Source organism: Lucilia sericata, unplaced genomic scaffold (assembly GCF_015586225.1).
Source record: "Lucilia sericata isolate MDLA Ls3-8-SP2 unplaced genomic scaffold, ASM1558622v1 Contig000592F_arrow, whole genome shotgun sequence".
Lineage (NCBI taxonomy): Eukaryota > Metazoa > Arthropoda > Insecta > Diptera > Calliphoridae > Lucilia > Lucilia sericata.
In genome coordinates, this window is record NW_023994599.1 from 126,940 (window position 1) to 140,304 (window position 13,365).

The window sequence follows — 13,365 nt, forward strand, 5'->3', positions numbered from 1 at the left end:
ATCTTCCGAAAATTTTCTATAAGAAAGATAAATCTTCCGAAAATTTTCTATAAGAAAGATAAATCTTCCGAAAATTTTCTATAAGATAGATAAATTTTCCGAAAATTTTCTATAAGAAAGATAAATTTTCCGAAAATTTTCTATAAGAAAGATAAATTTTCCGAAAATTTTCTATAAGAAATATAAATTTTCCGAAAATTTTCTATAAGAAAGATGAATTTTCCGAAAATGTTCTATAAGAAAGATAAATTTTCCGAAAATGTTCTATAAGAAAGATAAATTTTCCGAAAATTTTGTATAAGAAAGATAAATTTTCCGAAAATTTTCTATAAGAAAGATAAATTTTCCGAAAATTTTCTATAAGAAAGATGAATTTTCCGAAAATGTTCTATAAGAAAGATAAATTTTTCGAAAATGTTCTATAAGAAAGATAAATTTTTCGAAAATGTTCTATAAGAAAGAGACATTTTCCGAAAATTTTCCATAAGAAAGAGAAATTTTCTAAAAAAAGATAAATTTTCCGAAAATTTTCTATAAAAAAGATAAATTTTCCGAAAATGTTCTATAAAAAAGATAAATTTTCAATAAGAAAGAGAAATTTTCTATAAAAAAGATAAATTTCCGAAAAGTTTCTATAAAAAAGATAAATTTTCCGAAAAGTTTCTATAAGAAAGATAAATTTTCCGAAAATTTTCTATAAGAAAGATAAATTTTCCGAAAATTTTCTATAAGAAAGATAAATTTTCCGAAAATTTTCTATAAGAAAGATAAATTTTCCGAAAATTTTCCATAAGAAAGAGAAATTTTCTATAAAAAAGATAAATTTTCCGAAAATTTTCTATAAAAAAGATAAATTTTCTATAAGAAAGAGAAATTTTCTATAAAAAAGATAAATTTTCTATAAAAAAGATAAATTTTTCGAAAATTTTCTATAAAAAAGATAAATTTTTCGAAAATTTTCTATAAAAAAGAGAAATTTTTCGAAAATTTTCTATAAAAAAGAGAAATTTTTCGAAAATTTTCTATAAAAAAGAGAAATTTTTCGAAAATTTTCTATAAAAAAGAGAAATTTTTCGAAAATTTTCTATAAAAAAGAGAAATTTTTCGAAAATTTTCTATAAAAAAGAGAAATTTTCCGAAAATTTTCTATAAGAAAGAGAAATTTTCCGAAAATTTTCTATAGGAAAGAGAAATTTTCCGAAAATTTTCTATAGGAAAGAGAAATTTTCCGAAAATTTTCTATAAGAAAGAGAAATTTTCCGAAAATTTTCTATAAGAAAGAAAAATTTCCGAAAATTTTCTATAAGAAAGAGAAATTTTCCGAAAATTTTCTATAAGAAAGAGAAATTTTCCGAAAATTTTCTATAAGAAAGAGAAATTTTCCGAAAATTTTCTATAAGAAAGAGAAATTTTCCGAAAATTTTCCGAATATTTTTTACAGAAAGAGAAATTTTTTATAAAAAGTAAAATTATCCGAAAATTTTTTATGAAATTAGAAATTTTCTGAAAATGTTCTATAAAATGAGAGAATTTCCAAAAATTTTTTACAGAATACTTTTTAGTTTGTTTTTAGGAAATATTTGAGAACTTATTTTTAAAAAATTCGTCTTTATTTATAAAAATCCGAAATAACATCTACTTTTTTTTGCAAATTTGTCAACTTTTCTCTTTATGCATTATCATCTCCACTGTACAAAGCTCCTTTTAGCTATAGCAAACACACAAAGAAAGATAACGTAAACAGCAACAAATCATCAACATCCTTTCTTCCCGACTTAGTGTAATACATTCAACATTTACATTATAAATAAAGTTATCATGCTGTCTGTTAGATTAAAAAAAGAAACAAAAATAAAACTCAATATACAAATACGAATTTTTATTAGGAAAAAGTTTCATTTGCAACAATTCAAAAGCTATCTACATTCGTAGCAGCGGCAGCAGCAAAAGCTGTATGTAGAGAAAGGATGTGACAGACACAGCAGGATATAGGAATTTCATAGTTTGTAAACAAATAATGAAGAACATTGATTTTCAAGGGCGTGACGGGCGAAAAGAAAATATATCGAACTGGCAAATACACTTTGATAAAAGTGACAGAAAAATGGAAATAAGCTGAAATGGGGAAATGTGTTTGGATATGAAGAGCAAAAGAAGCAATAAATCAATTTTCTTCTTTTTTATATAACCGAATAATTCAATGTAGCTAAATTAAATATGTATGTTCTGGGTTTGTTTTATATGTATATGAAGATTTTGCGAAGCGAGGGTGAGGTGTAAAATGTGTAGACTTAAGTTCAAATCTTAATCAGTTCTAGTTCAGCTCAAGTTCAATTCTAGTTCAGTTCTAGTTCAGTTCTAGTTCAGTTCTAGTTCAGTTCTAGTTCACTTCTAGTTCAGTTCTAGTTCAGTTCTAGTTCAGTTCTAGTTCAGTTCTAGTTCAGTTCTAGTTCAGTTGTTCTAGTTCAGTTCTAGTTCAGTTCTAGTTCAGTTCTAGTTCAGTTCTAGTTCAGTTCTAGTTCAGTTCTAGTTCAGTTTTTCTAGTTCAGTTCTAGTTCAGTTCTAGTTCAGTTCTAGTTCAGTTCTAGTTCAGTTCTAGTTCAGTTCTAGTTTCAGTTCTAGTTCAGTTCTAGTTCAGTTCTAGTTCAGTTCTAGTTCAGTTCTAGTTCAGTTCTAGTTCAGTTCTAGTTCAGTTCTAGTTCAGTTCTAGTTCAGTTCTAGTTCAGTTCTAGTTCAGTTCTAGTTCAGTTCTAGTTCAGTTCTAGTTCAGTTCTAGTTCAGTTTAGTTCAGTTCTAGTTCAGTTCTAGTTCAGTTCTAGTTCAGTTCTAGTTCAGTTCTAGTTCAGTTCTAGTTCAGTTCTAGTTCAGTTCTAGTTCAGTTTCTAGTTCAGTTCTAGTTCAGTTCTAGTTCAGTTCTAGTTCAGTTCTAGTTCAGTTCTAGTTCTTTTCAGTTCTAGTTCAGTTCTAGTTCAGTTCTAGTTCAGTTCTAGTTCAGTTCTAGTTCAGTTCTAGTTCAGTTCTAGTTCAGTTCTAGTTCAGTTTAGTTCAGTTTTAGTTCAGTTCTAGTTCAGTTCTAGTTCAGTTTTTCTAGTTCAGTTCTAGTTCAGTTCTAGTTCAGTTCTAGTTCAGTTCTAGTTCAGTTCTAGTTCAGTTCTAGTTCAGTTCTAGTTCAGTTCTAGTTCAGTTCTAGTTCAGTTCTAGTTCAGTTCTAGTTCAGTTCTAGTTCAGTTCTAGTTCAGTTCTAGTTCAGTTCTAGTTCAGTTCTAGTTCAGTTCTAGTTCAGTTCTAGTTCAGTTCTAGTTCAGTTCTAGTTCAGTTCTAGTTCAGTTCTAGTTCAGTTCTAGTTCAGTTTCTAGTTCAGTTCTAGTTCAGTTCTAGTTCAGTTCTAGTTCAGTTTTTCTAGTTCAGTTCTAGTTCTAGTTCAGTTCTAGTTCAGTTCTAGTTCAGTTCTAGTTCAGTTCTAGTTTTCAGTTCTAGTTCAGTTCTAGTTCAGTTCTAGTTCAGTTCTAGTTCAGTTCTAGTTCAGTTCTAGTTCAGTTCTAGTTTAGTTCTAGTTCAGTTCTAGTTCAGTTCTAGTTCAGTTCTAGTTCAGTTCTAGTTCAGTTCTAGTTCAGTTCTAGTTCAGTTCTAGTTCAGTTCTAGTTTCTAGTTCAGTTTCTAGTTCAGTTCTAGTTCAGTTTCTAGTTCAGTTCTAGTTCAGTTCTAGTTCTAGTTTCAGTTCTAGTTCTTTCTAGTTCAGTTCTAGTTCAGTTCTAGTTCAGTTCTAGTTCAGTTCTAGTTCAGTTCTAGTTCAGTTCTAGTTCAGTTCTAGTTCAGTTCTAGTTCAGTTCTAGTTCTAGTTCTTCTAGTTCAGTTCTAGTTCAGTTCTAGTTCAGTTCTAGTTCAGTTCTAGTTCAGTTCTAGTTCAGTTCTAGTTCAGTTCTAGTTCAGTTCTAGTTCAGTTCTAGTTCAGTTCTAGTTCAGTTCTAGTTCAGTTCTAGTTCAGTTCTAGTTCAGTTCTAGTTCAGTTCTAGTTCAGTTCTAGTTCAGTTCTAGATCAGTTCTAGTTCAGTTCTAGATCAGTTCTAGTTCAGTTCTAGTTCAGTTCTAGTTCAGTTCTAGTTCAGTTCTAGTTCAGTTCTAGTTCAGTTCTAGTTCAGTTCTAGTTCTAGTTCAGTTCTAGTTCAGTTCTAGTTCAGTTCTAGTTCTAGTTCAGTTCTAGTTCAGTTCTAGTTCAGTTCTAGTTCTGGTTCAGTTCTAGTTCAGTTCTAGTTCAGTTCTAGTTCAGTTCTAGTTCAGTTCTAGTTCAGTTCTAGTTCAGTTCTAGTTCAGTTCTAGTTCAGTTCTAGTTCAGTTCTAGTTCAGTTCTAGTTCAGTTCTAGTTCAGTTCTAGTTCAGTTCTAGTTCAGTTCTAGTTCAGTTCTAGTTCAGTTCTAGTTTAGTTCTAGTTCAGTTCTAGTTCAGTTCTAGTTCAGTTCTAGTTCAGTTCTAGTTCAGTTCTAGTTCAGTTCTAGTTCAGTTCTAGTTCAGTTCTAGTTCAGTTCTAGTTCAGTTCTAGTTCAGTTCTAGTTCAGTTCTAGTTCAGTTCTAGTTCAGTTCTAGTTCAGTTCTAGTTCAGTTCTAGTTCAGTTCTAGTTCAGTTCTAGTTCAGTTCTAGTTCAGTTCTAGTTCAGTTCTAGTTCAGTTCTAGTTCAGTTCTAGTTCAGTTCTAGTTCAGTTCTAGTTCAGTTCTAGTTCAGTTCTAGTTCAGTTCTAGTTCAGTTCTAGTTCAGTTCTAGTTCAGTCCTAGTTCAGTTCTAGTTCAGTTCTAGTTCAGTTCTAGTTCAGTTCTAGTTCAGTTCTAGTTCAGTTCTAGTTCAGTTCTAGTTCAGTTCTGTTCAGTAGTTCAGTTCTAGTTCAGTTCTAGTTCAGTTCTAGTTCAAGTTAGTTCAGTTCTAGTTCAGTTCTAGTTCAGTTCTAGTTCTAGTTCAGTTCTAGTTCAGTTCTAGTTCAGTTCTAGTTCAGTTCTAGTTCGTTCTAGTTCAGTTCTAGTTCAGTTCTAGTTCAGTTCTAGTTCAGTTCTAGTTCAGTTCTAGTTCAGTTCTAGTTCAGTTCTAGTTCAGTTCTAGTTCAGTTCTAGTTCAGTTTATGTATTTTAAAAATATTTAAAAAATAAAAACTCTTGGTTTTATATTTGAATTCTGATAATTAGTTTAAAAGGTTATTTTATAAATAGTAAAATATCATAAAAGATTTAAATCTGTTTTTCTCGAAACGTCTTTTTGGATTATACGAGTAGTAAATGAGCGATATAACTATCAATTTATTTTCAATTATCTTCTTCTCCCCACGATTCCATTTTGTTGTTGTTGCGTTAAAGATAATTTTCTTCTGAATAAATTTACTACCTTTACTTATGAAAACTATATTTAACAGCTTAGTGTTAGTTTTTCAGATTTGTTTCATGTTTTTGCATCGTGGAGAAAAATTATAAATGAAACTATTTCCTAGAAAAATTTGCAAAAAAAAAATATATATATGTATGTATGTTTGTATATAAAAACTTACATAGTTTTGAGCAAGGTCAGGATGATTTGTTTGTATGCCATCGTCCAAGATTGAAACAACTACACCCTTGCCGGTATAACCTTTTTGCCAAGCAGGTCCAATATTCATGTCCAAACCATCTTTGGCGCCACCATTCTGTTTTGTTTACATTCATAAATACACACATAATTGAGCACATCCGGTTAAGAGAGCGAGCCAACAATATAGACAAACATCACATAGTAAGAACGAGTGGTATGAAGTACCGTTACCAGTGGCCAACATTGTCGTCAACGTGGTTGTGTATGCATTAATAAATTAAATTGATTGTATGAAAAATAGGGGGAGAAAAAAGAGAAAATTTAGAGAGGGAATATGTAAAAGAAACTTGTAAAATATATAAATTAAAAACTAATTTATTTGTTAAAGTCACTACTTATATGTATGTGTAAAAAAGTTTTAGTTTTTTAGTATAATTCTTTTATAAAAACACATTTTTAAAGTAACAAAAACCCTTTTATATTTTAGTATGTGTCTGTTTGTTAGTGTAGTTGTGTTGTTCTTGTAGTTGGATTTTTTACTTTCTATCATTGTTGCTTTTTTACTAATACGTTTTTAATTACTTTACACCACTAGCAGTAGTAGCATCTTCCGTGACTACAGTTAGCAGCAGTATTGTTCGTTAGTAAATAATGTTATCAAACAGACAACTAAAACAATCCCTTTTAGCATCTTTTTTCTTATACATCTTCTCGTTTTGCTTTTTGTTTGTAAATAAATATTATTATTTTCTTTTAATTTTGTAATGTTTACAAAGTACACGATTCTTAGTGTCACTTTGCCAAAACGTTAATTAGCGTAAATATAAATATTTTCGCAGAAATTCTTTTTAATTACATGTTTAGTCTAGTGCTTACGTTAAGGCTTTTGTAAAAGAGATAAAATGTAATTGAAAGATAGAATTTGTTTCAAAGAAGAATTAAATTTATAAAGGAACTTTTTTAAATTATTTAAAAAAGGTTAAATTTTGTATTCAGTTCTGTTCTAGTTCTGTTCTAGTTTTATTCTAATTCTGTTCTAGTTCTGTTCTACTTCTGTTCTAGTTCTGTTCTAGTTCTGTTCTAGTTCTGTTCTAGTTCTGTTCTAGTTCTGTTCTAGTTCTGTTCTAGTTCTGTTCTAGTTCTGTTCTAGTTCTGTTCTAGTTCTGTTCTAGTTCTGTTCTAGTTCTGTTCTAGTTCTGTTCTAGTTCTGTTCTAGTTCTGTTCTAGTTCTGTTCTAGTTCTGTTCCTAGTTCTGGTTCTAGTTCTGTTCTAGTTCTGTTCTAGTTCTGTGTTCTAGTTCTGTTCTAGTTCTGTTCTAGTTCTGTTTCTAGTTCTGTTCTAGTTCTGTTCTAAGGTTCTGTTCTAGTTCTGTTCTAGTTCTGTTCTAGTTCTGTTCTAGTTCTGTTCTAGTTCTGTTCTAGTTCTGGTTCTAGTTCTGTTCTAGTTCTGTTCTAGTTCTGTTCTAGTTCTGTTCTGTTAGTTCTGTTCTAGTTCTGTTCTAGTTCTGTTCTAGTTCTGTTCTAGTTCTGTTCTAGTTCTGTTCTAGTTCTGTTCTAGTTCTGTTCTAGTTCTGGTTCTATTCTGGTTCTATTCTGGTTCTGTTCTGGTTCTGTTCTGGTTCTGGTTCTGTTCTGGTGTCTGTTCTGGTTCTGGTTCTGTTCTGGTTCTGTTCTGGGTCTGTTCTGGTTCTGTTCTGGTTCTGTTCTGGTTCTGTTCTGTTCTGTTCTGGTTTCTGTTCTGTTCTGTTCTGGTTCTGTTCTGGTTCTGGTTCTGTTCTGGTTTGTTCTGGTTCTGTTCTGGTTCTGTTCTGGTTCTGTTCTGGTTCTGTTCTGGTTCTGTTCTGGTTCTGTTCTGGCTCTGTTCTGGTTCTGTTCTGGTTCTGTTCTGGTTCTGTTATGGTTCTGTTCTGGCTCTGTTCTGGTTCTGTTCTGGTTCTGTTCTGGTTCTGTTCTGGTTCTGTTCTGGTTCTGTTCTGGTTCTGTTCTAGTTCTGTTCTGGTTCTGTTCTGGTTCTGTTCTGGTTCTGTTCTGGTTCTGTTCTGGTTCTGTTCTGGTTCTGTTCTGTTCTGGTTCTGTTCTGGTTCTGTTCTTTTTCTGTTCCGGTTCTGCCTCTGTTATGGTTCTGTTCCAGTTCTAATTCTGTTCTACTATTTTCGTCGAAAATGAAATAGATTTCAAAATATTTCTACAGCTTTTTTAAAGTAACAAGCAAATTACAATACAATACAATACAATTTAAATTTGTTTTGTACTTCATTTGTTTATTAATCAGTTTGTTATTATCCTTCGTTTACTAATGCATACTAATGTAAATGCATATGATTATATTTGTTTATTACTTCCTGCAGGGAATGCAGATAAAAAAACTAATAAAAAACATAATGCTTTTATAGTTGTGGTAGTCAACTTTCAATATGCAATCGTATTATGACTGCAATGTATTACTATACTTAATACAAAAGAGGAAAAAGATTTTTAATAACTTAAAAGTTTTAAGTGGGTACTAGAACAAGAAGACAAAAATATGCTTGACTATAAAAATGTGAGTATAATAAGAAGTAAGTCTGCTTTGACTAATTTATGATTTACATAATAAAGGCACCACATATGTCCTAAAATTTTTTTGCAGTTCCTTTTTATGTTGGAAGTTTAAGGACAAAATGGAAGTTAAAATATACATATAACGAAGAAAAATGGAAAGGCCAACGATTGTTTGTGAGTCTTGATAATCAATTTTAGAGTACGAGTTTTATTTTATATTGATGAAAGTAACCACTAGTAACTGAAATTATATAAAAATTATAAGACAAAAACGGATTCTAAAAGCAATCTAAAGTACACATATTATTCTTAGATTCCTTTATATTCCTTTAAATGTATATTTAATCAATATAATTAATCAATATATTAAAAATTAATATAATCAATATATTAAACGAGAGTTATAACTAACTATATGTAAGTTTGTACTTCTATTTGTGTAGATGTACCAACTTTTTTGTATTTGTAGAATTTTAAGTACATAGTTATGTACATATGTATGTAATGTTATACTTAAATACATACACATACATAGGTATGTAGTAAATACATATTATGTGGTCTTGTTACCAGCATGTAGTCTGTGGTTTTCGAAATGAAATTTTCTTGTTAAATATTTTACTAAAGTGCTGAAGAAAATCAAAAAAACTTCAAATGAATTACAAATGTGTTTTTGGTACATTTCTGTGTGTGGGTCTGAATGTGAGTTGCATATAAAAATGTTAATATGTTTTTCAAAATTTAACAAAAACAACAATTGGTAAAACATTATTTTAGAAAAAAAATACGTACATACATACGTATGAAAAATAGAAATGTTCAATTGTTATTTTGCATTTGACATATAAACTAAATAATAGAGACAGACAGCTGAGACAAATACAAGCAGAGACAGACCAGATATTTAATTTTCTTAAGATGTGTAGTCAAATTTAATTACTTGTATTTGCTATTTCATTCTCGATTTTGTAAAGAGGACTGACGTATAACTCGACCATAACTAGAACAGAACTAGAACAGAACTAGAACAGAACTAGAACAAAACTAGAACAGATCTAGAACAAAACTAGAACAGAACTAGAAGAGAACTAGAACAGAACTAGAAACTAGAACAGAACTAGAACAGAACTAGAACAGAACTAGAACAGAACTAGAACAGAACTAGAACAGATCTAGAACAGAATCTAGAACAGAACTAGAACAGAACTAGAACAGAACTAGAACAGAACTAGAACAGAACTAGAACAGAACATAGAACAGAACTAGAACAGACTAGAACAGAACTAGAACAGAACTAGAAAGAACTAAGATCTAGAACAGATCTAGAACAGAACTAGAACAGAAGTAGAACAGAACTAGAACAGAACTAGAACAGAACTAGAACAGAACTAGAACAGAACTAGAACAGAACTAGAAAAGAAACTAGAACAGAACTAGAACAAAACTAGAACAGATCTAGAACAAAACTAGAACAGAACTAGAAGAGAACTAGAACAGAAATAGAACAGAACTAGAACAGAACTAGAACAGAACTAGAACAGAACTAGAACAGATCTAGAACAGATCTAGAACAGAACTAGAACAGAAGTAGAACAGAACTAGAACAGAACTAGAACAGAACTAGAACAGAACTAGAACAGAACTAGAACAGAACTAGAACAGAACTAGAACAGAACTAGAAAAGAACTAGAAAGAACTAGAACAGAACTAGAACAGAACTAGAACAGAACTAAACTAGAACAGAACTAGAACAGAACTAGAACAGAACTAGAACAGAACTAGAACAGAACTAGAACAGAACTAGAACAGAACTAGAACAGAACTAGAACAGAACTAGAACAGAACTAGAACAGAACTAGAACAGAACTAGAACAGAACTAGAACAGAACTAGAACAGAACTAGAACAGAACTAGAACAGAACTAAGAACAGAACTACAACAGAACTAGAACAGAACTAGAACAGAAGTAGAACAGAACTAGAACAGAACTAGAACAGAACTAGAACAGAACTAGAACAGAACTAGAACAGAACTAGAACAGAACCAGAACAGAACTAGAACAGAACTAGAACAGAACTAGAACTAGAACAGAACAGAACAGAACAGAACTAGAACTAGAACTAGAACAGAACAGAACTAGAACTAGAACAGAAAAGAACAGAACAGAACTAGAACTAGAACTAGAACAGAACTAGAACAGAACTAGAACAGAACTAGAACAGAACTAGAACAGAACTAGAACAGAACTAGAACAGAACTAGAACAGCACTAGAACAGAACTAGAACAGAACTAGAACAGAACTTGAACAGAACTAGAACAGAACTAGAACAGAACTAGAACAGAACTAGAACAGAACTAGAACAGAACTAGAACAGAACTAGAACAGAACTAGAACAGAACTAGAACAGAACTAGAACAGAACTAGAACAGAACTAGAACAGAACTAGAACAGAACTAGAACAGAACTAGAACAGAACTAGAACAGAACTAGAACAGAACTAGAACAGAACAAGAACAGAACTAGAACAGAACTAGAACAGAACTAGAACAGAACTAGAACAGAACTAGAACAGAACTAGAACAGCACTAGAACAGCACTAGAACAGCACTAGAACAGCACTAGAACAGCACTAGAACAGAACTAGAACAGAACTTGAACAGAACTAGAACTGAACTAGAACTGAACTAGAACTGAACTAGAACTGATCTAGAACTGAACTAGAACAGAACTAGAACAGAACTAGAACTGAACTAGAACTGAACTAGAACTGAACTAGAACTGAACTAGAACTGAACTAGAACTGAACTAGAACTGAACTAGAACTGAACTAGAACTGAACTAGAACTGAACTAGAACTGAACTAGAACTAGAACTGAACTAGAACTGAACTAGAACTGAACTAGAACTGAACTAGAACTGAACTAGAACTGAACTAGAACTGAACTAGAACTGAACTAGAACTGAACTAGAACTAAACTAGAACTAAACTAGAACTGAACTAGAACTGAACTAGAACTGAACTAGAACTGAACTAGAACTGAACTAGAACTGAACTAGAACTGAACTAGAACTGAACTAGAACTGAACTAGAACTGAACTAGAACTGAACTAGAACTGAACTAGAACTGATCTAGAACTGAACTAGAACTGATCTAGAACTGAACTAGAACTGAACTAGAACTGAACTAGAACTGAACTAGAACTGAACTAGAACTGAACTAGAACTGAACTAGAACTGAACTAGAACTGAACTAGAACTGAACTAGAACTGAAGTAGAACTGAACTAGAACTGAACTAGAACTGAACTAGAACTGAACCAGAACTGAACTAGAACTAGAACTGAACTAGAACTGAACTAGAACGAACTAGAACAGAACTAGAACTGAACTAGAACTGAACTAGAACTGAACTAGAACTGAACTAGAACTGAACTAGAACTGAACTAGATCTGAACTAGAACTGAACTAGAACTGAACTAAAACTGAACTAGAACTGAACTAGAACTGAACTAGAACTGAACTAGAACTGAACTAGAACTGAACTAGAACTGAACTAGAACTGAACTAGAACTGAACTGAACTAGAACTGAACTAGAACTGAACTAGAACTGAACTAGAACTGAACTAGAACTGAACTAGAACTGAACTAGAACTGAACTAGAACTGAACTAGAACTGAACTAGAACTGAACTAGAACTGAACTAGAACTGAACTAGAACTGAACTAGAACTGAACTAGAACTGAACTAGAACTGAACTAGAACTGAACTAGAACTGAACTAGAACTGAACTAGAACTGACTAGACTGAACTAGAACTGAACTAGAACTGAACTAGAACTGAACTAGAACTGAACTAGAACTGAACTAGAACTGAACTAGAACTGAACTAGAACTGAACTAGAACTGAACTAGAACTGAACTAGAACTGAACTAGAACTGAACTAGAACTGAACTAGAAACTGAACTAGAACTGAACTAGAACTGAACTAGAACTGAACTAGAACTGAACTAGAACTGAACTAGAACTGAACTAGAACTGAACTAGAACTGAACTAGAACTGAACTAGAACTGAACTAGAACTGAACTAGAACTGAACTAGAACTGAACTAGAACTGAACTAGAACTGAACTAGAACTGAACTAGAACTGAACTAGAACTGAACTAGAACTGAACTAGAACTGAACTAGAATTGAACTAGAACTGAACTAGAACTGAACTAGAACTGAACTAGAACTGAACTAGAACTAGAACTGAACTAGAACTGAATTAGAACTGAACTAGAACTGAACTGGAACTGTAAAGTATACATTTAAGATAAAATATATCTATGTGTTGCATATGTTAAGGGATTTGCTGTAACACCTATAGTTTGTTAATTTTCGATTAGTTTTCCATATTAACTATTTGATTTTACTATTTTATTAATTTCAGGATTATTAAAATAAATATTATAATTTGTGTACGTTTTTTAATAGTTATCAAATTATTAAAAGAAGACCTTTAAAAGTATTAGTTCTTACTATTTATATTATAATTATAGTTATTTCTATTTCAAAAAGCATACCGTGTATTAACAGTTTTATAACATTTTACCACTATGGTGTTAAGGAATTCCATTGCCAACCCTTTAATTTTCTGTTTTGCATATTTTTCTATATTTTAAATTTGTGCGTTTTTCTTCTTCTACGATAGCAAACAAAAATGATAGAAATCAAATCTTACACATACTTTACTCACCAAGTACCATTGTTCCTTGAACAAGGGATCGGGAAAGATATTGTGTGGTCCGGCATCACGGTATTGTATGCGTGGTGCCCGCGGTACTAACGGACGATACACCGAGGTGGGATGATATGATAAACGTGTAGTGGGCATACTGCCAAAACCAGTCGAGGGACGTACAACATCGTAGGGACTATAGCCGGCTATACTGCTAAAGGAGCCATCACGTTTCTGGCGGATTTTTTCATGTTGCTGTTCTAACCATCTAACCTGTAGGGGGAGGGGTTTTAAAAATAAATATTTGAAATTGTTGAATGTTTTTAAAATATTGTAAGAAATGTTAAGAAGACTTACTTCAGGTTCAGCATTTAAGGCGCTATGGTGTTCATCACTAGTTCTTAGGGAACGTTTTGAGATGCGTTTATGATGGAATAAATAGTAGTCTTGTAGAGAACCAATCTGTAAGTTATTAAAGGAAAATAAATTTATATTAAAATGTTTAGAAAAATACTCTAACAATATGCTTTATATTTAAGTTATAAATTATGTTAACC

General features: G+C 31.6%; 1 protein-coding gene across 1 annotated transcript in view; it reads right to left on the reverse strand.

Moving 5' to 3' along the window:
• LOC119606485 (furin-like protease 2) overlaps positions 1-13,365 on the reverse strand; it is a 109,114-nt gene that overhangs the window by 66,582 nt on the left and 29,167 nt on the right. Inside the window, 3 exon segments of the mRNA XM_037960012.1 lie at positions 5,527-5,661; positions 12,827-13,081; positions 13,166-13,270. Coding sequence (XP_037815940.1) covers positions 5,527-5,661; positions 12,827-13,081; positions 13,166-13,270 — 495 coding nt within the window.